At 45.9% G+C, this 25,564-nt stretch overlaps 1 protein-coding gene across 1 annotated transcript in view; it reads right to left on the bottom strand.

The window, feature by feature from the left end:
- Positions 1-6,226: 6,226 nt before the first annotated feature.
- The window catches only part of PTAFR (platelet activating factor receptor), a 51,434-nt gene continuing 32,096 nt past the window's right edge, over positions 6,227-25,564 (bottom strand). Inside the window, exon 2 of the mRNA XM_086957492.1 lies at positions 6,227-9,014. Within this exon, the coding sequence (XP_086813618.1) occupies positions 7,905-8,963 (1,059 nt within the window). The 5' untranslated portion in view covers positions 8,964-9,014 and the 3' untranslated portion in view covers positions 6,227-7,904. The remainder of the gene's footprint in view (positions 9,015-25,564) is intronic.

Below are 25,564 nucleotides of genomic sequence, written 5' to 3'. Positions count from 1 at the left end.
AAGTGGAAAGATTCTTTTACTTTAAGGCCCTGTTGACCGAAGAGTGAATAATTCACAGCCCTCTTTTGACTCACCAGCTGTGTTCTGTTTCACCGGGATGACCTGCTGACATCAGTGCGAGGAACGAGGCACCAGGAACCTTCACCACCCACAGCCCCACCAAACTACCCCTCCCAGCATTCAGTGCGGCACGCACGCCATGCACCGCACCGTCCAGCGCCAGGAGCCGCTCAATTGGGGCCAAGGGCTTCCGAAGTGCGGGACGGGAGCCCTCTTTTGACACACCAGCTGTGTTCTGTTTCACCGGGACGACCTGCTGACATCAGTGCGAGGCACGAGGCGCCAGGAACTTTCACAGCCCTGCCGAACTACCCCTCCCAGCATTCCGTGCGGCGCGCACGCTGCACACCGCACCGTCCAGCGCCAGGAGGCGCTCAAAAGGGGCCAAGGGCTCCCGAAGCACGGGACGCGCCCGGGCGAAGGGCGGGCCCGTCTGGGCCCATCAGGGCCCATCAGGGCCCGGAAGAGGCTGGGCTGGGCCGCTGCTCTAACATTGACATTGAATTTCTTATGTAAGCCCATATTACTGGGTTTAGCAAGAAGGGGGTTTACAGTTCCTGCTCACTGGTTAGCTCAATTTTGTAGTTGGCTGTTACTTGTCCCTAGTTGTTCAAGAGTTATTCTTTTTCTAAACTAGGGATGAGCAAGACCACGCGAAAAGGGGCAGCGGGATCAGGAGTGGTGGGGATGTTGGATGCTTTTCTCTCTCTGGCTGAATCCGTGTTAATAGACGAGATACAATTGACCGAATGGAGACTTTCACTAGATCCATTATGTCCATCTAAAGGTCCATTTCCTGTATTAGAGCCAACTACCACACCCAACCTGTGCTCCCAAACATCACCAGCGCTAGTAGATAGTCCACAGCCAGGACTTTCTAACGCATGTATTGTGGATAGCTTATCCTTCTCACCGCCAGCTACTCCTACCAATATGCTCACTAGGCAACAAAAGTTAACACTAGCCCCAGGAGGAAATCCCCAGTTAAAGAAAAGGAAATCGCGTAATGCTCCCAAAGCTAGTCATCAGGTCTCAAAAAAACAAGACTGTGACAATAGGGAGGGGTGGCATCTCAGTTCCATCTGCTGAGCCTGTCAACACCAAGGCGGGTGCAGCTATTGTAGATACTACCCCATTAGAACTTCAACAATTAAATTCTATTAAGACTCAAGATGATTTCCTAAAATGAGTGGAAGTAAAGCTGCTAGCCTTGATTGACCCCTCTTGTCAAAACTAGCTGCAATAGATCAGAGATTATCTAAAATGGAGCAGCATATTATAAAAGTCCCACAAGTTTATTTGGGGAGCAGTCAGTCTGAAGCTACAGGTGTCAGTCAAGTAGGAAACGTATCCGGCCCACCTTCACATACTGCGGCTTGACCTCCCCCCTCTCTAGTAATTCCCCCAAAACCCACCACACCATCACCTCCTACACAATGGTCTATTGATACATAAGGAAGGGCCAAAGGGCCTTTTGGCCAGATTGCAAGATTTGGGTGAAGATATGTCGACGGATGTCTTTCTTTATCTTACACCCTATACCATTGTATTGGCTAATGTCCCGAGACATCAACCACGAGAACAGGAACATTGGTCCTCACTCAAGAATAAGCCCCTTCACTTCTTGAATATCAAGAATGGGGTCGGGAATCATCTCTTCTCTGAGTTCAAGATGGTTAGAAGAGTTGCTTGGGTTGGACAATCTGACAAGTTCCTGGATGGTGACTGTGTAGTTTTAAGTTTCAGGTCTCCAAGCTTGGTCCGGCTCATCCTGGTCCGGGCAGTATCACTCAGCGTATGTAAAGAAGCTATTAATGTCCTACCGCTGGGCTATTTTTATCAATCAAGCACAAACATCAGAGGGGGAGTACAGAGGATACCAGCAAACACGCTTGGACCCTTTAATTGTGCGGTCCCGACCTCTAATAGATTTGAGGCACTTCCGCGGTCATTACGATGGCGGGCGGACTTTGCCCGCCTGCCATCCTCGTGGTAATAGGGACCGCCCGCCATAAGGGCGGGGGTCCCGTGGGGGGTATTAAGATGTGCCTGCCACAGTGGCGGGCACATCCTGTATTTTTAGCCTTGTGGCAGGCGGTGCTCTCTGCACCGCCCGCCACAATGCTAAAAATGCATTTCAGCGGTGCCTGCCGCTTTGTAAATGCAAATGAAGGGAGGTACCACAGGTACCCCCCGTGTACACACCCCACCTCTCCTTCACTCTGGGGGCCTGCAGGGGCATCGCCGCCACAGAAAGGCACTTAAATACAAACATCATAATATGGCTGCCGGTGTCTGATAGACACCGCCACCATATTATTCCTTTTCCGCCCCGGCCACAAGGCGGCCGGGGCAGAAAAGTGGTGGACGGTCTTTCCGTCCGCCAAAGTCCCCCCCGCCATACTAATATGGCGGGGGTAAAACTAGTGTGGATGTCGGGCGGATTGCCTCCGCCAGGACGGCGGTGGCTACCGCCAGCCTGGCGGAGACAATCCGCCCGACATCGTAATGACCCCCTTAGTTTACTGGAGGATAATGATTGACATGAACTCAAATTTGGCTTCTCTACTACTGAGAAGCTTGCTACCATGGAGTCAGGAAAGTACAAGGTTATATTTGATACCCAGGTGCAAGGGGCTCTTCCCCTAGTAATGTTTAAGGCTCCGGAGGGAGTCATCAATTAGGAAGATAAACTGGGGGAAGTCGATAGTCCCAGTGAGTCTCCTTTCAATGTAGTGAGTTCACTGGCCAGAGTAACTGATCTTAGCCTAGTGCCCTGTGACAATTGGATACAACCCACCACAAAATCTAGCTCTGGTTTCTTAAACCACGCTTTGGTCTCCTGGAATATTGCCGGATTAAAGATCAAATTATTATCATTGGACTGGTCATCTTTTATTGATGCCAATGATATTCTGGTATTTCAGGAAACATGGTCAGTGGACCCCGAGTTTAGACAAGGTTATCTACATTTTTGGTCAAAGGGGGAGACCACCTGTGTGAGACAGAACGACAGGTATAAAGTACAGCATCTGGATATTGATAGTAATGATATTTTAATATTTAAACTTCAGATTCCAGATGCTAAGGATCTCCTAATTTTTAATGTTTATGCAAGATGGATGCCTCGTGAGAAAGCCTCTGGCACTGCTGCCCTCTTGGATTCTTATCTCGATCAGTACAAAGGAGTCGGAAACATACTAGTTGCTGGCGATTTTAACTGTTCATTCGAACCACTAGACATTAACGACATAGACCTTAGTCTAGAGGAGGATCTTCAGTGGGAAATCCTGCAGCTGATATTAACCCCTATTAAAAAATGGATGCAAGATCCACTACAGCTAAAAGTATTATGTCTGGAGCAAGGGATAAGGGCTGTAAATGGGAGGGCGAAATCTGACAATCAGGGCTCCCCTACCTTTAGTAATGGGTTGCGAAGTAGTCGTATAGACTACATATTCCTTAACATTGAATTTTGGTCCTCCCTAAGGGACATGGTTGTTGTGGAACGGGTGGAAAGTGACCATAACCCCCTGGTACTGTCACTGCAGCTGGAAGGATGCCATGTTACCGAAGGACAGGCCGCGGGAAGCAACCATATAAAAGTACATCTTAGTGAGGATACCAGGAGAGTGAAATGGTCGAATTGTATAAATAATGAGGACCAATTAGAAGTTATGAGGCAGCTGGTCGCCAAAGCAACAATAGATCTCCAAAATTGTGTTACACAGGAGGAAATTGAGTCTAAAGTTATTTCCATCCACAATGAACTTTTTAACAAGCTTAAGGGCTTTTTCTATAACTAATGTAAAAAAAAACTAAGAATCATGTTGGATCCACGGTGGATACATGGTATGGGAAATCATTCAGGGAAGCCTATAAAGCATTAGCCAGGGCGATAAGATCCAAGAATAGAGACAGAATTAAAAGTGCGAGGGTGGAATACAATTTAGTGCAACAAAAGGCTAAAAGGGAATGGGACGAGCAGTATTGGATGAGCTGTACCAAGCCAGTAAAGATATAAATATGGTTGCATTCAGGTATTTGGTCAAATGGGGTAAGGGGAAGCCTAGTCAACCACCTAGCAACCATCTAGCACGTGAACTGTTGGTATCCCACTTTAAGACGCAGTTTGCTATCTCTGCCCGCGAACTAGAATTAGCTCATGGTCCACCCCCATTCCTGTAGGTAATCCCCCCTTCCACTACACCAGGCAGGAGGTTGATTCAGCACTGAACACGGTCCCGAGAGGTAGAGCGCCTGGGTTAGACTGTGTACCTGCTGATCTGTTCTTGCACAATAGGGTTATGTGGGTAATTTATATTCAGTCACTAGTGAACGCTATTGCTAGCGGCTATCCTATACCAGATTCATGGTTGGGAGCTGAGATCATTCGAATTTTTAAAAGGGGGGATTGTTTAGACCCTGGCAATAATAGTCCCATAAGTTTAATTGATTGTATTCAGAAGGTGACTGCTAGGCTTGTGTTGAGTAGAATCCAAGGCTGCATTGACGACTTTGATATCCTTCTCCCTTGCAGGCCGGGTTCCGCTCACACACGAGCACCATCGACCAGGTTTTTAAGTTTGTTTTTAATTTACTAGCGTGTGGTGATCCTCAAAGGCGGCACATTATATGCTGCTTTCGTAGATCTTAAGTTGGCATTCGACCTAGTTCCGCTTGCCAAGATGTGGAGTGTTTTTTCGGGACAGGGTATGCCCCTGGATCTACTGGCCTTTTTAATCAAACTTCAGAATTCAAACTTTGCACGAGTCCGATGGGGTCAGCAAGGGAGGCTGACAGATAGATTCCCGATTGGCAGAGGGGTTCATCAGGGGTGTGTATTGGCACCAATGCTTTTCTCCTTGTATATTAATAGGGTGATCCAGTATTTTATGAATCATCCCACTGACACCCCTATCCATGCTGCTAGGAAGATCCCCCTGCTAATGTTTGCAGATGACACCTTGTTAATATCTAAAACCCAATAAGGCCTCCAGACGGCGATTGTGAGATTCGAGGAGTTCTGCAGGGACTATGGTCTTACAATTAATGTGGACAAGACCAAGTTCATGATGCTACACAAACAAAAGATTGTAAGAGGGCGAGTAGCCATGAAAGAAGCCACACTAGAGCAGACTCAAGTCTTCACATATTTGGGTATTACTCTAGGTTGTAAACTAAACTGGAAACCTCACATAGACGAGTTGGCCCTTAAACATGCACAATTGTCTGGTGCCCTAATAAAGGAACAGTCCCTTTACTACACAAAGCCAATTGCCCCTGTGTTAAAAATTTACAACTCAAAAATGAGTGCCTCGGTCCTGTATGGGGCCAAACTATGGGGCTTTAGCAATCTAGCGTCATTGATTATTTCCCAAAACAAATTTTTGAGGGGTATAACTGGCCTCCCACAATCTACTCCACTATTGCCCGTTTATTACGACCTGTGATGTCATTTCTTCGAGGATGTGGCACGCTACAGACCAGTGGCCTACTGGAGGAGGCTCTGGGTAACCCCCGAGCTGTCTCAGTATGCACAAGCTTTCCTCAAAGTCGGGGATGCCGACATTGCGCGCGAAATTCCGTTGTAGTGACATGCATTATAATGACACGTATTGTAGTGGCATGCAATGTAATGGCTGTGTTGTAATGGCATGCGATGAAAAGGATGTTGAATTGTATTGACTGCGTTGTAAAGGTAGTGCAATGTAATGAATGCGTTGTAAAGGTTGTTTCCCACGGTCTCGGCTCCCATCACAAGGTCTTCCGGCGAGGAGCTAATATCACACACCTGGCAGGGAAAACGAGCTGAAAACCACTGTAAATAGTGATTTTTCAGCTCGTTTCCCACGGTTTTGAACGGTCGACATCCATTAAGCGATGTGAAAACACCCCAGGACATCGGCACCAGCCTCAGCAAGCTGGGAGGAGGGGACTTGGGTGCGGGGTGCGGTTCAAAAGTGCTTTGTAGGTACTTCTCTGCAGGAGGCCCTGCCCCCTTCAAGTCCCCGGCCCCTCCTAACACAGTGAGATTGTTCTTCAAGTTGGCAGGTATGCTACTGGCATCCTAACTACCTCGATCAGTGCTACCCAACACCATGAGTTCTGCTACAGATCTGCACACAATAAGGTACATGGATAATTTACAAATCCAAAGAATTCAGTCATGGTTGGTTTAGTTTATTTAGGGCCACATATATGAACATATTTTCCCATACACACAGAATGGGTAAAACCCTTTGATACATCTGGCCCTTAGTCTTTATAAGAATGTGTTCCGCTGCCTGTACACCACATCTTCAGATGCTAAGGTCACACATCTGAGCTTGCTGGGACTGCTGATCACTCACATCATAATCAAATGTCAAGGTCGCACTGTAAATCCTTCAAGGCACAGAAGCCTGTCTAGAAGCCCACCTCTTACTGTGCATCTGATGCATTTGTGCATTTATTTCTACCCCTCCTCCTAAAGCCTTTCTCACTCAAATCTTGGCATTGAAATGCTTACTACTGGATTAAGTGCATTGTGTGAAACCTGAGAGTTTTCTATTGAACTCCACCATGGTGGAAATTCCAGTTGGTGAGCTATGAATGTTTTCTACTGGATCAAGTTGGTAGCATGTGAGTTTTTCGTACATCATAAGCTGCTGCAAAGAACAATCCAACACATCAAATTCAAAGATATCGTGAAACTAGCTATTGGTGTCTATGCTAGCACACAGGTGACAGTTGTGTGCCGCAGGATTACTATACCACATAACATATTGGCACCTATTAGTTTCAAGTTCATCTTGAAACTAGCTACTGATCTCTAGCTGGGACTGTTTGTTTCGCATACATATTGGAAGCGGTTATTTGTGTCTGATTGTGTTTATTGCTTTCAGGTACATCTTGAGACTGAGTACTGGTGCTTTGTGGGGTCCAGTGATTTTAGGGGCATCCAGCCTATTTGTACATCACGGCGTCTATAGGTTTCAGGTGCATCTCGGACCTGGTCCTTAATGTCTAACAAAACTGTGTATTGGGTTCATGTACATTTTACAAATCGATCTTTGGTGTCTGATGGTCTCCACTGCCCATCTAGAATTTCCACCAATTCACAAGGTTATGCTTAACTTCTTATTTCACCTCTAACCCTCAGCTCCATTGCGTTGTTCCCAGATAATGTCAGACATCAGCCAGTGCATTTGGTGGACACAAAGCTTTCCTCTAATCCCCTAAATGAAAAGTGTTCACCATTTTAAATACCACAGACATATATATTATAAGGTCTCATGTGAAAAATCTTCAAAGGATTTTAGAGTTAGAATCAAGAATGAATTTTGTGGAAGCATTCCAATTATTTCTGTTCACACTCAGCAGAGAAGGCCCTGGGAGACTCTTGCTGCTCAAGCTACGACTTTGCTCAGCCTATAAATTGGAGACTGGAATTTCCACCGTCTATACCGTATAAAAATAGCCTTGGAAGTTAAGGGTTGCCTTATAAAGGTAATTACTCCTCCAATGAGTCACTAGTGCCTTGTCATTGCTAAAGAGGAAAGGCACCCTAAAAGGGAGCATCCAGTGTGCGTGGGCTGTGCTTGTCTCTTTTAGAAGGTGAGCTCCTTTTAAGTGCAGTTCATTCTCATTGGGATTGACAGTACCTTTCCTTTCATTGTCTCCACAATGCTCTCTGGCCAGAAGTATTCTTGGGAAGTGCATGAGCATGTGTCTACCACTGATTATAAGGAATACATAGGGGCAAATACTCATGCGCCTTGACGCCATTTGGCATTTGTTACGCTTTACAAGTCTTTTTTCATTCATTCATTCATTCAAGCCTGCATCAAATGGCTTTGAATTTAGTTCACCGCACAAGGTTTTAGTGGCACCATGCCTTCTAAGCCTGTCTCAGTGGTTTGTTTGGAGCACTTCCGACTACTTGTCATATTCCTGACATGCGCTGAAAGATGTTGCCTGAACTTTTTAGTTAGGAAGCAGTAGATGACAGGGTCCAGCACACAGTTTGTGCCCATGAGGCAGAGTGTCACTTGGTGGGCATCGTTCATGGCTTGACGGAAGGCACAATCCTCGACTCTCCAAAGGTGTAAAACAGTTAAAGTCCAGGGCCCTTGGACCACGTGGTGAGGAACGAAGCAAATCACAAAGACACCCAGTACAGCACACACCATTCTCAGGGCACGCGTCTTTGCGTTAACACTTTGCCTTATTTGCGCAGGTTGTGATAAAAGAGTCTTAATAATAATGATATTGCATACAACTATAATCAGGAAAACAATGAAGAAGGCAGCAATCAGTAAAAAATTGATTATTGTCACTGGTTTGCTGTTTTTAGGACCGTACCCTTCAAAACAGCGAGTGACGTTGTGTGACCCGAAACTTTCCACATTTGTTCCAGTGACAAAGAAGAAGTAGGAGGCGATGGCCACGATCAGGAGCCAGACTATGGCCGATATGCAGAGGCCTCTCCTCCCAGTAGAACCCTGGGCGGTCTCCACAGGTCGGGTCACGGCTTGGAATCGGTTGTAGCTGATCACCCCCAGGAAGGCCACGGAGCAGTAGGTGTTGATGAAGAAGAAGCAGCCAGCAATGTTACACAAGAAATCAGGCATGATCCAGTCGCCATTGTGGTGGTAGTACACGATCCAGAGTGGCAAGGTCACCAGGTAGAGCATGTCCGCCACGGTGAGGTTCATCATAAAGACCTTGATCTCGCTCAGCCTGCGCGTCGGATAAATGCGGGTAAAAATCCAAAGAACGTAGGCATTGGCAACGAAGCCCACAATGAAGATCAGGCTGTATGACACAGTGAAAAGCAGATATCTGAACTCTGAATCCACATGACAAGAGCTATTGGAGGCCTCCACTAGGGTAGAGGTGGCAGGGGTGATCATGGCCATTCTTTTGTGATGTGGTTTATCAGCTGAGGTAAGGTTGCGCTGCTGCACCCCCTACAGAAAGGAACAGAAGAAAAGAATAGAACAAAGTTACCTGATGAAGTGTATTCAGTTGTAACATTAGTTGACCATAGGCAGAGATATATGGAGAAGAAATGGCACTGAGCCTGACCATTGGCCAAATAGGAGTGGGAACATCGGATAAACCTGTCTAGTCCATCTGGGCAGTGAAAATGGATCAGGGCACCTACTGCTAGTAGTGTAGCTCCTTGCATGTTGCAACTCACCAGAATAATTCTAATGTGCATCACCCGCAACCCTGCCCTCTCCATTACTTTCCCCAGGAACCCTAGCACAAGGTGCCAAAGTGCTCCTTTGCATTCAACTAAATTAATATTGGTTTATTCCTCCTCTTGCTTGACTTTTCAACAAGGAGAGATAGTTTGTGTTATCAAAGGTCTGCACCCCTTGACAAATCTAGTTTACTCGTTATGTATCCGATCCAGGTGTTTTTAATCTAGCATTCTATAGATGGTTCACAAAAGAATCTGTGCATCCACATTTAGTGGAGCTAAGGCCTGTGAAATGTATGTAGCGTCTTGGGCCTGTCAATGTGGGGATCACTCTCCCTAGGGATCACCCTTCTACGGGGTCCCCAACCCATACCCTGGGCTTCCCAGACCTTTAGAAACAAGAGCTTACCCAGAACGACATTCTAAGCAGGACTCAACTCAACCATCCGAGTATAACAAAGAGTAGAACTTTCTGAACATAGCAACGTTCACACAGTCATCCTTTTATTTTATTTTTTAACACAAGCTTTATTGCCTTTTTATTTTAGCAAAATAGATAATAGTACAGGAGAATGATGTCCATTGAGCACTTTACACCGCCGTTGAGGGTGTGCCGGGTCAGGTTTTGATAGTGACCATGGGCGAAAAATCACTTAATTCACTTTCAAACCCCACCCACCCGAATCCCTACCCAAGCTTGAAAGTACTGTGTGCCACTGAAGGGCTGTCAATATAAGAAGGAGGAGGGAGGAGGGGATGGGAGTGACAATGTGGGTGTAGTGTAACATGTTGGTGAACCTAGTGAACACTGGTGGTTATGGGAGCCACACCCTAGTGTTTACCAGGTGAGGAGTACTACAAAACCAATGAATGTTCACTCACTGGGAACCTTCTGTCCCCCCGGGATCCAAATCTTGTGTTATAAAGCTCTCGAAAAAACAAATCACATTCCATGGAAATTGGGATTTTGTGGAGTCCTCTATATTCTTCTCCTCTAAGGGCTCCGCTTTCGGCGAGGGTCTACTGGCAGAAGTCTTCCCAACAGTCTAACAATCTAGGGGCTGTTCACCCAGTCATCCTTAACCACATTTTCCTTGAGGTCTCTCAATACCTATATTGTTTCCCTATTAATGCTCACCTGTACTAATTGTTTCGGCACTCTATGGGCTTTTCTTTATGTTGTCAAATAGCCTCTGGTTCAGACCCAATGTCACATGTACTGATCAATAACATACTCAGTTTGGTCCTTAACTTGTTCAGTTCTCTATAGCCTTCTGGGAATCAGTACAGTTGTGCTTGTCCCCAGCCACCTTCAGGTCCTCATGCCTTCAGATGCCACAGCAAGAAGATTGCTCATTAGCACTGCTGCAAAGCTTCCTAATTCCCCAGTAATCTTGGTAGCACTCTGGTTGGCTGGTGCATGAATGTCAATGTGTCATCTACATACATAGACACTATATGAGCGATCGCACCCAAGGTGATGCCACACTCCTGCACCACTACTTGAAGTGTACAGGCCAATGGATCCACCACAAGAGCAAACAACAATGGTGAGAGAGGACTATCTTGCCGAATTTCTCTTTCCATCACCCAGCTATCCGACACCATTAACCCTGTATTCACTGTCCAGTTGGATGCACCCACAATAGATTTGTTTGCTCAATCTGGACGGCATTATACTTAATCACTACATTTTCGTTCCAGTTGTTTCGCTGTTAGCCATGCCAGCAATAACTAAGAAGAAAACAGAAGTTTAAAACCAGATAGAAAAGAAGTAGCTCGAATAAAAAAAAAAAACATTAAAAAATATTTTGCCCGTAATTTGCATGGGGGAATCCATAATTACTTTTTTTTTTAATAGAGTTTTATATAGCGCGAACTAGACCCGAATCGGGTATCAGAGCGCTTTACATGAGCACCAGTTTCATTACAGAAGGACACATTCATTTTTGTTAGGCACGGGGAGATGAAGTGATTTGCCCAGAATCACAGGATGTTGAGCATCGAGGTCTAACGCCCTAGCCTTAAGGCGACATCCTCTCCACTTCTTGAAAGACACAGTGAAATAGCTATTTTCACAATTCTCCATGCATTCGTAAAACAGTTTCAAGTGCACACCATACTCTAAGGACATTGGGCAACATCAGTAAACATCAGTAAACAAAACACATTGCGACATTGCCTAAAATTTCTCAAAAGCGGAAATATGTACTTCCTCATCAGTTTTACATCGAATGAACAAACAATAAGAGATGCACAGCGTATGCTATGGGTTTGTAAAAAATAAAAGTGCATGGGCCCAAAGGTTTTCTTAGGAATGTGCTGCTGAAAGCCGGGGTGGCCGAATACGAGGACTGCCTAGGTTTTGGTTTCACCTCAAGCCTCCTTATATTACTACCCTACACTTCCTGTCTCTTTATATATTTCCCTCCCAGTGGCATAACGAAACTTGAGGGGGCCCCCTGCAAAGCACAAGGAGGGCCCCCCCCGCGGCCCGGCCCACCAACTACCACTTTACCCCACCGACAAAAATAAGCAGTCACCTAAAGCCGTATTTTCAGCACTTATCTGTGCATACTTCGAACTGCAAATAGAAATAGGATGCGCTTTAATTGTGTTCTAGGGCTGCCTGAATGATCCATGACTGATAATTAAAGGGAACAAAGACAGAAAAGTCATTACAAATGAATACATACATTTTTATTTATAACCCTATTTAGTGTCAAGACAAGGCCTTTCAGGGTCTTTAAACAACACATGGCTGGCATTTTTCTTTTGGTAACCCTACTTTATATTCCTTTTCATGAAATGCATTCTCACACTACAGCAGTAAAAATAACTTTCAACTGTAAGGAATAAGCAGAGTGGGGTTCTTTTTTTTGGTCACAGCATGCCTGGGCTTTCGGGTGTCAACCTGCCTCAGGCCCATGGTTTGTGCTGCTGGAGTTCTCTAGTTATGTCTTACTGGCCTATGTTCTCCTATTCCTACCTATCTACACTCGTTGGGGCTACCCTGGTTGTACAGATACTGTATCTTTCATGTTCTTCCACGGCATTACCCTGCATATGTCTCAGAAATAAACATGTCTATCTCTCTCTATCTCTCTCCCCCAATCTCTCTCTCTCCCCCTCCCTCTCTCCCTCCCCCTCCCTCTCTCCCTCAGTCTCTACCCCCCCCCCTCTCTCTCTGCTCCTCCTATCATGGTATCACCTTGCCTGTGTTACCCCAACTTACTCTGGATTGCTCGCTGGCCTGAATGTTTGCATGTAGAGGCCCCCAGTTCTCACCACATTAAATGCCCTCTTATCAATGGATTGCGGAGTCTTACAGTCTCCCAAAGCGACTTCCTGTACTTTACTGTCTCCGGTTATAAAGGTACATATTGTCTCAGCGACTCCTGTTGTCACCCAGCGTGCCCTTAAGTGTTCATAGATTGGCGATTCACTGGGACAGAAAGTAAGCATGGCACCAAAATAAAAGTGGCCCTCAGCAAATCAGACAGCTAAAAGAGCGGTCATTTGCAAATAGGAGTAATTTTTATCTTATCAAGACATGCTATATATGTGATTTCAAGGGATGGTAGACTGCATGAATGTATGCTTGCTGTAGTGCAAAGTTTGTGGTAATATAATGGATATCAACAGTAAAACCCATCATACCAGATTTAATAGGCCGACAAACAGCCTACAAATCAGCCCACTCTCTGCGGTGTCACATCTACTCTTTTGGGGACAGTACTAGCAGTGGGAGAGGCAAGGAAAAAGAAAGCTCTTAGCTGAAGGCGGCCACTTCACATGCTGTAGGTATTTAGCAAGTAATGTGCGACTGTGTTTATTTAAGGATACTTCATGCAAGGTTTGTGGTATTATCCAAAAATCAACAGTAAAACCCAGAGCACCAGACCATACAGGCTGAGATAAGTCATTTGACACACTGACCTGCAAAGCTACCCCACAGGACTGTATGCACAGGTGGCAGGCCGGCAATGAAAAAGGAAGCTGACACCCATATGCTCTATGTATGTTTTTTAACTTAGGTATGAGAGATGTAGCCTCTGCATTTAAACTTGCTCCAGCAAGGTTTATATAGCAGAGAAATGAGCAAGGAAACACAATGCACAAGACCCTAAATGCCCACAAACAGCCAAAAAAAATCATCCCACACTGTGACCTGTCACACATAGCCTTTGGGGACGGACATTATCGGCAGTGGGCGAGGCAAGAAAATAAGACAGCTGCCTTCTACCACTTCATACACGTTATAGGTGTTTTGACTTTTCAGTAATCACGCCATGTATTTGAGCTTGCTTCAGGCTTTGCTGTAAGATCTGGGAAATCATCATTAAAACTCAGAACAAAAGACCTATTCAGCCTACATACTGCTAAAATGAACCAGCCCACACACTGACCTCCACAGCTACCCTTTAGGACTATAATGCACAGGCGATGGTTGTGGCAATGAAAAGGGAAGCTGCTGTTTAATCTGTTTCTCTAAAGAAAATGTATTGTTTTAACTTTTGCGCAGGTGTTGGGTAGTCAGTGTTTGTGAGTCATGAAGGCTCATAATTTATAAGGAATAACATAAGATCATAGTAAATCCTTGAGGCAGCAATCATTCGTGTTGTTGGGGCTTTTTTCACTCACAATAACATTGTATATGTGTGGGCAATGATTGCACATGGCACAGCTATGATGAAAGTCGATTTATGGTAATGTCATGTGAGCTTTGGTAAAGGCTCCTATTCCTCCTGTGGAGTTCCCCACAGTGGAGCAGTATGCATGGCTGAATTGGAGCCTCCTTGAAAATGTACACGTTTCTTTTTTTGGGCTGTAAAGGAAAACGTTGTCATGTGGAGAAACCCCTAACCCTGCACCCCCACAAAGTTTGGTGCTTCCTCCTCCAATCTTGGATGGCGAGATCCAGCAGCCCTTGGCTGGGGTAAATCTGTGACGGTTTCTAGTGTGGAAAAAGATCTGAGAAGAGTTGTGAAATGCTACAAGTATAGATGTTGATGGGTGGTCCCCAGGAAATCTGCAGTACTAAATATATCTACACCCTCCAGGAATTGCTTCCAGGATATCTGGCAACAGTAGTAAAATGACATGTTGTATAACGCAGCGCAGCACTCCCAGAGTCTGGGATCACCCTTTAATGCCTCTCACACCCCCGGCATCTTCGGACTTCTTGCCACTAGTCTGAATTAGTTCATATCTGCAGTGTCAACATGCGCACTTCCGCTTCAGCAAGAGGTGTGTGCTTTATTTCAGAGTTCCATCTCTATGACATGCTTCATTTCAGAGTTCTATCTCATACATACATTATGAACTGCAAGTAACCAAAGGAGCTCTGTGACAAAATGCAGCAACTCACTGAGGTAGCCTCATAAAATGCAGTTTAGTGAACTGCATGGTATAAGTTCTTTGCAGCAGGCACATTACCCTCTGCACCACTTCATGATCAGTGAGACCTGCCACTAGGCAAAACGCTGATCTCCCTCCAGAAGGAACATTATTTACTTGTGTTATATTGACATTTTAACTGTTTCCTGAAAACATCTGGGCACACAAGGAAAAATTAACATCATCGCTACTTATCACGCTGGTGATTCAAAACTGCCAGTAGAGAAGAAAACTAGGCCCTGTCAGCAGGAACATTATCAGTAGCGCGTTATTTAGCTTACCTGTGTGCCTCAGAATCCTACAACTCTGCGTTGTTGCAGCCTGCTGCCTTAAGTGTCCGTGAGCCACACAGACTGCAGACAGTTATCACTGTCTCCCAGTGCTGTGTTGAATTCAACGGGGCATACCTACTGAAGATACTGTGTTCTCGTGCATGAGTATTCAGAGGAGTAGAAGAAACCAGGTTCCTGTGCTGATTCTGAGGTGAATGGACTGTGAACCCCCTTGTTTAAAAGGATTGTACAAGAACCACTGCTCCCACCTCTATAGCGAGGAAGTAATCTGTGCCTCTGGAGAGAATCTGTGCCTCTGCAGGTGTGACCAGCCTCATCCCTGAGGGAAGGGACTTTAGAAGAAAAAAGCCGGGGAAAGACTTTACCTCACGCGGTGACTGCTTTGGTTTTGTGGAATACGGTGTACACAAGTACTCTGGTACTGTTCTGTGTGTGAAGAGAGGAGGGTGCAAGAAATACCGCCCCTCTTTACTTTCTAGAGTCAAAAAGAGTTCCAGTGCCCTGGTACTGGTCTGCCTGAAGAGGAAAGGAGCACCGGCATATTACTGAAAGTCATGGGTCGCACTCCGACTCCACCCACCAGCGGGTGAACCCCAGGAGCATCACGGTAGATGCAGTTTTATAGCGAGTGCGCTATTTCGAAAGTTTGTGTGTTTAAGCAAGTTTGCAGCACCAACTCTGGACACCGGTGTTTCGGAATTGTTGTTCCTCGTCAGCAGAGTGTAGGTCGGTCAGGGGTTTGCTGTGCAGGCTGCCAAGTGTTCTCAGGTTGATACCTCTCAAGGCGCGTGGGTGCGGGATCCGAGCTCGTCAGCTCTTAGCTCGAGGGAGCCATTTAACTGAAAGTCATGGGTCGCACTCCGACTCCACTCACCAGCGGGTGAACCCCAGGAGCATCACGGTAGATGCAGTTTTATAGCGAGTGCGCTATTTCGAAAGTTTGTGTGCTTAAGCAAGTTTGCAGCACCAACTCTGGACACCGGTGTTTCGGAATTGTTGTTCCTCGTCAGCAGAGTGTAGGTCGGTCAGGGGTTTGCTGTGCAGGCTGCCAAGTGTTCTCAGGTTGATACCTCTCAAGGCGCGTGGGTGCGGGATCCGAGCTTGTCAGCTCTTAGCTCGAGGGAGCCATTTAACTGAAAGTCATGGGTCGCACTCCGACTCCACCCACCAGCGGGTGAACCCCAGGAGCATCACGGTAGATGCAGTTTTATAGCGAGTGCGCTATTTCGAAAGTTCGTGTGTTTAAGCAAGTTTGCAGCACCAACTCTGGACACCGGTGTTTCGGAATTGTTGTTCCTCGTCAGCAGAGTGTAGGTCGGTCAGGGGTTTGCTGTGCAGGCTGCCAAGTGTTCTCAGGTTGATACCTCTCAAAACGCGTGGGTGCGGGATCCGAGCTCATCAGCTCTTAGCTCGAGGGAGCCATTTAACTGAAAGTCATGGGTCGCACTCCGACTCCACCCACCAGCGGGTGAACCCCAGGAGCATCACGGTAGATGCAGTTTTATAGCGAGTGCGCTATTTCGAAAGTTCGTGTGTTTAAGCAAGTTTGCCGCACCAACTCTGGACACCGGTGTTTCGGAATTGTTGTTCCTCGTCAGCAGAGTGTAGGTCGGTCAGGGGTTTGCTGTGCAGGCTGCCAAGTGTTCTCAGGTTGATACCTCTCAAGGTGCGTGGGTGCGGGATCCGAGCTCGTCAGCTCTTAGCTCGAGGGAGCCATTTAACTGAAAGTCATGGGTCGCACTCCGACTCCACCAACCAGCGGGTGAACCCCAGGAGCATCACGGTAGATGCAGTTTTATAGCGAGTGCGCTATTCCGAAAGTTCGTGTGTTTAAGCAAGTTTGCAGCACCAACTCTGGACACCGGTGTTTCGGAATTGTTGTTCCTCGTCAGCAGAGTGTAGGTCGGTCAGGGGTTTGCTGTGCAGGCTGCCAAGTGTTCTCAGGTTGATACCTCTCAAGGCGCGTGGGTGCGGGATCCGAGCTCGTCAGTTCTTAGCTCGAGGAAGCCATTTAACTGAAAGTCATGGGTCGCACTCCGACTCCACCCACCAGCGGGTGAACCCCAGGAGCATCACGGTAGATGCAGTTTTATAGCGAGTGCGCTATTTCGAAAGTTTGTGTGTTTAAGCAAGTTTGCAGCACCAACTCTGGACACCGGTGTTTCGGAATTGTTGTTCCTCGTCAGCAGAGTGTAGGTCGGTCAGGGGTTTGCTGTGCAGGCTCCGAACCAGAGGAGAGGCTAGCGGTGTGCCATCCATCTTGGTTGTACATAAACGGCTCCCGTAAGCCTTGAGCTGACGAGCTCTTGGAGACGCACCTGCGCGCCGGAGAGGCATCAGGGCCTGTGACGGTTACTTGGCGGCCTTCTCATCCACCCCAAACACTGCTCTGCTGACGAGGGAAACTGTCCCGAAACCCGGGCCATGTCTCGGGTCCAGAGATCTTGGGGATAACGAGTAACCACTCGCACCAACTGTGGTGAACTACTTTTTACTCGTCCATCTACATGCAATACATGTACCAGAGTGCTAAGGGGCGAACCGGAGGAGAGGCTAGCGGTGTGCGATCCATCTTGGTTGTACCGGCATATTACTGTTGGAAGACCGCCTTGTACAAGACCCCAAACGCTTCTCCAGTGCTGGGTTTACGGAACTACTGTTGGACAGAATCAACAGTCCCAGACTGTACTGAATTGTAGATAAATGAGTGTGCCAGACACACAATCCTAGTACTGTGCCGCAGCTGAGTACAAAGTGCCGCACAGGTCTAGGGCCCCACTGATGAACTGTATTGCATCTGGTGGGAAAGGAAAACCCACGGGATACTGCCCTACTCTTGCATGCAGAGCTCTGTTGCATCAGAGGGGAAAAACACATTCCGTGACCCTGTCGCTGGGGGACTTGGACTGCACTTTTCCGCTGCTTACATGCTGGAGTCACGCTCGGCCCTCAGCCCTGCCACTGCGATGGGGACGGCGGGGTGGACTGTAGCGGCAGGGGCCTGACGGCAGTTCCCGTGGGGCTCAGCGCGTTCACAAAGGCTCTGCAAGTATTTTTCTCGTGTGAAAAGTGGATATAAATCTGTTAACCAATAATTAGTCTCACCGAATGATCCGCGGCAGTATATATTTAAAACGGGGTTGTGGAATACTTATGAAACGCTGTCTATTGAAAACTCCGCTATACTATAATAGCAGCACATATGTACTGATTTCAATATGAATGTACCATTAATGTAGTTGCAGGTCATTGTAAGATGATTCTATCAATCTTAACACTAACGTATGTCGTCATGTGTTGTTATCACACACACGTGGAGTGAGTAGGTTGGGAACTCTTTCATTTTAGAACAATTGCAAAGTCTCGTTTGAGTAGTTTAAAGTGATATTTTTATACATTACCTGCATTCTCCCCTGGTTCTTTTTTCTATCTTCGTCCATTCCCAAGGAAGAGCCTATATAATGGCATAAAGCACTACACAGATGACATACATGACATATCCTGTATGAATGTGCGAGTCGAGGGTAGCAACTTTCAAACACCCACTAAAAATGGGAAGCGGGCGCTCTTTTTCTATCTTTATCTTTATCAAACGTGTTCCTCAGATGATAAGCTGGTGCTGCAAGGCATATATTAATGGCAATATAGCACTTTGTGAATCTCCGTAATATTATAGTGGTATTATGTGGCTGCTAAACCCATGATTGCAGTAGTTAATGCAACATAAAATTGATAACACTTTATGCCAGATGTCATCATATTGATGATAATGTGTACCTGCTTTCGGATGGATGGTGGTGTTTTGTTCATTGAATCAGAGCCAAGAAAATTTTTGGTAGAACCTGCATCTTATGGTTCTTGTTTATGTTTCCTTTGTCAGTGAGTACCTCATGGTCCTTATGCTGTTTTCTTATTAGGTATCGTCAGAAACGTCATATTTGGGCTACATCGTGTCGAGTGTCGTAATATTGGCAGTGGTGGAAGTGGGGGAAAAAAAGGAGGGGAACTGTGGGCGGAGACTCCGAGGGCAGTGATAACCCAAGGATTGGATCAGTGGGTGGAGTCAGAGGTGTGGCCAAAATGAGCCAAACTTCCCAATTTTTAGTATTTGGCATTTCACCAAACAGTTACAGCTTATTGTGTTATTTAATTTAACCAATTGATACACTTGATTATTTAAGGTTTAAAATGAATTATTGGCATTTAAATACATTCACAAAGTGGGATATATTTCCAATCACACAATGTCCCAAATACGCTTAAAAGTGGAATCACAAGCCATGCAGTCTCCAAGCCATGCAGTTTCTCTCATTAGCACTTCTCATCCCTTCTTCCAGAAGAGCAGTTCAAACATGTATGGCAAAATATCCTAGTTTGCAAATGTTTTTTTATATAACTATGGCTCTGCCATATTTGCCACATAATACATCATCCACTGCATAATCTTACAGTTTTAACTAATCATTTTTGTAGCTCAAACGGATAAAAAGTTACAAAAAAACGCGACTTGAGTTGCTACAAAGTGGATGGCCCTTTGCAAAGGTTGACTGATCATCTTTCTCACTGCTGCATTTGTATGTTGTACTGATACTAATGAGGCAGAATCTTTGCAGAGACTTAACATGTGCAAAAATGTCTAAATAATAAAGTATAAGAAAATATATTGCATTACGCTGCAGCTTTTTTTTGTTGCATAATTTAGTCAACACTGCAGCATCATTTTGTCCCCCATTGCTGCATAATTCCAGTGGCTCCAGAACAGGTAGCACATGTTAAAAGTGCTTGTGCATGAAGCAGAGAGACTGTGAAGTTTGCAAACTTAGTTTGGTGTGTGTGCAAATCCTGCGTTGCCAATCCTTGGTGAGTTGCAACTGCTACTGCTGAAACAAGGCCAATGGAGGTATCAATGGTTGAGGTGGACTGGCCTCGATGACAGGGCTGGCTTTAGTGCTGGTGGCGCCCTGTGCAACAATGTTTGTTGGTGCCCCCAATGATCACCTACACCTCGGACTCCATCACTACCACCCTTTAACAGTCCCACTCAAGTCTCCATAACCACACTCTTTCTCAGATGCATTTAATTTGATTTACAGCGCCACTTATACCAGTATATGTTATCAGAGCACTTTACATCACACAGACTACACAGAGACAATCATTTATATGTGTGGAAATCAATGTATAGGAAATGTTACATAAGACAAAGGACTACAAGGTGTAGAAGCCACATGGCAACCATACTAGTAGGCAGTATAATTTAATAGCTCACTGTTCTATGTTAGGATTTTAACTTATAAACTGCAAGTAACAAAAGGATCTCTCTGACAAAAGCAGTAACCTACTAACCTAGTTAACATTATGTGCACTTTGTGATCTGTATGGTACATATTCTTTGCAGCAGGCACATTAACCCTCTGTGCTACCTTTCCAGGAGTCAACCCTTCCACTAGACAAAACTCTGATCTCTCTCTAGGAAGAACATTAATCACCGTAGTTATCATGACATTTTTAGTGTTGCTGAAAATTGCTGGAGGCCAGGAAGGAGGCACCAAGTTTTCTAAAAACCAAAATATACTTACAAACACTACGCACCCACCTGAAATAGGTACCCAGTGCGGTCACACCGTTCGCACCGCCCTAACCTGCTTAAGGTTCATGTGACCTCAATGACAGAGTCACAGTGACTGGATCACTGCTGCTCTAGGGTGTGCTGCTTCGTAGGCCTGCTCGCAAGACTGGAGAGGAACTCCAGTATGGTTTGTGGTGGACAGGCCTTCATGGTTAACCCACAATTGGCACCACTAGGGTACACCTGCTTATGCTAAGACATCAGGCCTTTTAAGGTCTGGTGGGGTCTTCTAAGGTCTAGCATGGGAATATGCTCCCTTAGTAGAGTGGTCTGGTGGACTGGTCATCAAGGCTAAACCCGGTTCCCCAGTACTAAATTCGACAGCTCTGGCCATAGTGCCACATTCTCTCCCCCACTGAACACCATACTGCCTCACTGAGAGAAACCCGCACTGCCTTCAGCGACAACCTAATTGTGCCCGCTATAAACATTTGGATGTGGCTCAATTCAAATTATGCACTTGATAAGAGTAATGTACTGCCTAAAAAAAATGGTAATAGCAAACACTCACAGGGAATGCAAGAATAAGTAAAGCATGAGAAATGTAGCAGAAACAACATGGTTACCTTAACCCCTTGAATGCTTATGACGAGCTCAGCTCGTCATGAGCCACGGTGCTCGTGTGCTCATTACGAGCTGAGCTCGTCATGACCGTTAGAACGCTCGCACGCTGGGGAAATTCCCCTGCTGTGCGAACGTTCTACATAAACGGGTGTGGTCATGACGAGCTCAGCTCATCATGAGCACACAAGCACCGTGGCTCATGACGATCTGAGCTCGTCATGAGCACCGGGGCGCTGTGTGCGCCCCCCGCCCCCCAGCACAGCGGGGGAATCCGCCCCGCGTACAAGGAGTTAAGGATCTCTCACTCACTATTCAGAAATCAGCAAGTGGTTTTACCTGAAAAGTTAAGGACATGACTACAGGGCCCAGAAGGGAGCCATTTCAATGTCCATTGCTTATATCCTTACAAAACGGAAGCAGTATGGGTTAAAAGGGCCACATCCATAAACACAGAGACATGGTACACATTTTGTTTTCCAATCCACCAATCAACCAGGTATTGCAATACATTTAGGAATGGTGCACTTCCCCACCTTGGGGCAACAATGCTGTTCAAAGAAAGACGAGAAAACAAAAGTAGCGCTTCACTGCAAAGTCTGTAAAGTGAGACTGATGTGTTTGGATGTGAATAAAAAACAATCTGGCCACTTTGCAACTACTCTGTCTTGCTTTATTTAGTTATACATTTATTTTTTATATTTAAAACCTTTTATTTCTCTCCATCCCCAGGCTGCACTTTGGAACAGAGAAAAATGTCAGAAAAAGGCAAGAGTGTTTTTCTTTTTGGATCCATTTCACAGGGAAGCAACTAAATGAAAGAAGGAAAGAGAGGTTGTGAACTGTTTTTTCAAATCACGGTTTTCAGTAAGTGAGGAGCAAGACAGAAAGAGAGGGAATAATAGGAAGAAAGGGGGGGCTATGTTTGTGACGCATTATATCTAAGCTTGAGCATAGCATGCCTGTGATATAATGTGCACAATTTATTCTCACTACACAACTTATGCTAATTAAGGGGTATGTACTTTCAGAGTAGTAAACTCTCATAGATCGTAGCCAAATGGAGTCAGGGTGTACCATACGCTCCTCTACCAAGTTTTCTTCTGTCTTACCTGTGAAGCAGCAGCAATTCCAGGGGCCCTCCAGGTCCGCTTTTGTTCCATTTCCACTTTTAGTCTTCCACCGTTGAATTCATCAACCCGCGCAGGGCAAGAAGTGAAAGTCACTTGTGGCCCAGCCCGGCAGGGGCCTGGGCGCGTGCGTGCGTACCACCATTACCAACCAATTAGAGGCTGCGGTACCAAAATGTCACCATTTAAATTGTCATGGAGATAGGCTTTGCCTTCACACTGTGTTAAGTTAGCATGAGCTTATTAGAAGTTTAAACGCCATTTTTCCTTTCTGCTGCTTCTGCACACGGCACATATTGTTATTAATGCTTTGAGCCTAGTAGAATATTTTGCTTCACACGAGAATAATATGTTTTCCTATAGTATCAGCTTTGCTTGGTAAGCTATGTCTGAACAGTGAGTGCCGAGGCCTTCAAGGTTATTTCAACCCAGTGGTTGTTGTTCGGTCTGATCAGCGCACGTCCTAGACATAACACATATGCAGCTGTGGCCAACTCTGGCTTTTGGCACGTTTAATAATGCACTACGCAGAGCATGCAAACACACTTGATGAATATTCGCATGCAGAGAGTTGGTGTAGAAGATAATGTGATCCCTTTCTACTAAGACCAGAGGTATGGGGCCGCCCTTCTAAAACCCAAAGAGACCTTCTATAATATAATATACTAGTAAGGGAGAGTAAGACTGAGGTGCTTTTTAGACTTCTTCCATTTAGCATTTTAACATGCTTTCACCCTTTATATTTTATGGAATAGTAACTATGCTGATAACCTTGTTGCTTATAATATGTTTGCTTGTATTAGCTAAGATACTGCGCCTGAGAACACCGCATTAGAAATAAATATTTCAAACTTGCACGTGTCTTCATTTACTCCTCGTTCTGGACTGGTATGTTAGAATAACGAAAGAGTGTTCATGTGTTCCACGTTACCTGAGGTGCACTAAGTTCATGTTCTGGGTTGTCTAATCATTGTGGGGTATGGAAGAACCATTGTGAAACTGATTGCTAGTCTGGTAGGGGATTTTGGCTACTAAGGTGAGTTTCGGCACACCCTAATTCACTGAGGTTCCAAGTCTCTGTGCACAGTTCTGTGTAGGAGCAGAATCCCTGCGACATGGCGCACAACCATTGGTGGTCTTATTACATGACTCTTGAGTAGTACTTCTAACGGTCCTTAACCACCTTCACTATTGTTTCCGGAAGACAGTGGTGTCGGACAAACCTACCTATAGTTACATAGGTCTTTTCAAGCTTGAATCTTTTCAAATGGTTTCCTTTTGAATTACTACCCAGTTGTGCTAGGTAGTTTTATATTGTACCTCTTTCTTACTGTGTCACTATGGCTGACGTTGACATACCGCAACATAGTCGAATTGCGGTACGCAATCATTTGCAAACTTATAACGTTGGGTTAGAGGACATGGCAGTTAATATGGTAGTGAGTGCGGAAGTAGCTTACCTTTTCGAGATTTTCTACTCATGGGTGACCTTCCCTGCTGTGAACGCAAATACTGGTGTGTTCGACACTTATACTGCCACTACCGTGCCACAGGAATATGTTCCGTATAGGACACAGGAAGTTCCGATTAATGCTTGGCAGCACCGACTTTGGTTTAATTGCACCCTACCCCACACTTTGTTAGCGCTAGGTTAGGTCCTTTGTCCATTCCAGGCGCTACCTGGCCTGTTTTGGCTGGATTTACACCGCATCCTCGACATGGAGTGGTTCCTGTTGCAGATTTACGGCTGCTACATACAGTCGCAATTAGTGTAATTCAGTAGTTGGTGCAATACATTACCCGCAATCTCCCGGGCGGGGCCCTAGGTGTTGCGGCGCTTCCAGCCAGACCGAGCGGAATGAAGCTTAGTCCTGTCATTGTTAATGCAGTGATGGGCAAGCGCCCCCAGGATAAGGATGATATGCCTTTCTGGCTTGCCGAGAATTTTGACCAGTTGGAAGCAGTATTTCCTAACACGACTCCTGTAGAAAAACACAGGATTCTGACAAATAGTTTGCCGAAAGACTTGTTACCAGAAGCTGGTGACTGTGAGTCCTGGGGTAAGATTTTTGCGACGGTGTACACGAGGTGCTTTGGCACTCCGTCAATTACCGTCCTTCCCTCGGTCATTAAACGTGTTCAAGATGAGCACGGACCTGAGGCGGTGGTTGAATTGGGTATGCGGCTATGCAGCAGTTTGGACGTAGTTTCCGATCTCGTGCTTGCAAATGTCAAGGGAGATTCGGTAAGCTTCCAGGTGTCTAACGCTTTGCAGGCTGTTCCCGATGCCGATAAACCCCGACAGTTACCGTGGATTATTACGGCAGCTTACAAGACCGTGGGCCGTAATAGTTTGGGTGTCAAGCCTTTCTCTACAAAATAGAAAAAGCAACCCCAAGGGTAGAAGTCAGAAACAGACGAACAGACCAAGGCTAAAAAGCAAAAGTGGCCGAAAAAACAGAAACAGGGTAAACAACAGCAAGAAAAACAGGGGTCAAGTCCTGCATCACCAGTGCCTGCACCTACAGACGTGTTTATGACTTGCGCGATCGTGCAACGATAAAATCACCTGATCGTTTTCAGGTTTCTGAACAACGCTCTCCTCATTCTTTTCAGGACTCATCGGCCTCATCGACCGGTGGTGGAGGAGGTGGCAGAGGTCAGGGTGGACAGCAGGGACACGACCAGCCCTGCCCGAAAGACAGTAAAGGCAAGCAGGATGATTCGACAAAAAGACCCCAGTTTCAGAAGAAGAAAGTTGCCGCTTTAACAGCAAGATATGCCACAGATAGTGAGAACGCAGCTTCGGAATCAGACATGGGCGCTGACATTGTTGGACAGCGCGAGATGAAGATAACCATAGTGCGAGAGGCCCTGCGTCCACTACTGAAGGTGACAGCGACTGACCAATATGTTGTTGTGGACACAGCTGATACCAGAGTAGCTCCCCCTGATAGACTTTATAAAATGGTCCTTTTAATTGAAGGTGACATGCAACGTACCATAAAAGGGGTATTTTGGGAAAATCTTGCAACTACCTATGACATTTTGTTAGCGGAGGCTGACTGGCCCCCACCTTTTGTGCTCACGGCTCCGAGAGGGGGAGGAGGTAATCCTCCCTAGTTTCGTGCACACAGTCACGAAAGAGCATGCTCTGAATTTTGCAGAAGAGTGGGCTAAGGCCCTTGCGCCGGCTTTGTACCGTACACATTGTGGGTGAAATAAATTTTCCCCACACCACGAGATTTCTTTACGGTCTATGCCACAGTATTTCTTTACGGTCTATGCCACAGCCTCA

This window comes from Lissotriton vulgaris, chromosome 2_1 (assembly GCF_964263255.1).
Source record: "Lissotriton vulgaris chromosome 2_1, aLisVul1.2, whole genome shotgun sequence".
Classification (NCBI taxonomy): domain Eukaryota; kingdom Metazoa; phylum Chordata; class Amphibia; order Caudata; family Salamandridae; genus Lissotriton; species Lissotriton vulgaris.
Note: the sequence above shows the minus strand (reverse complement) of the source record. Positions and strands in the feature narration are given on the sequence as shown.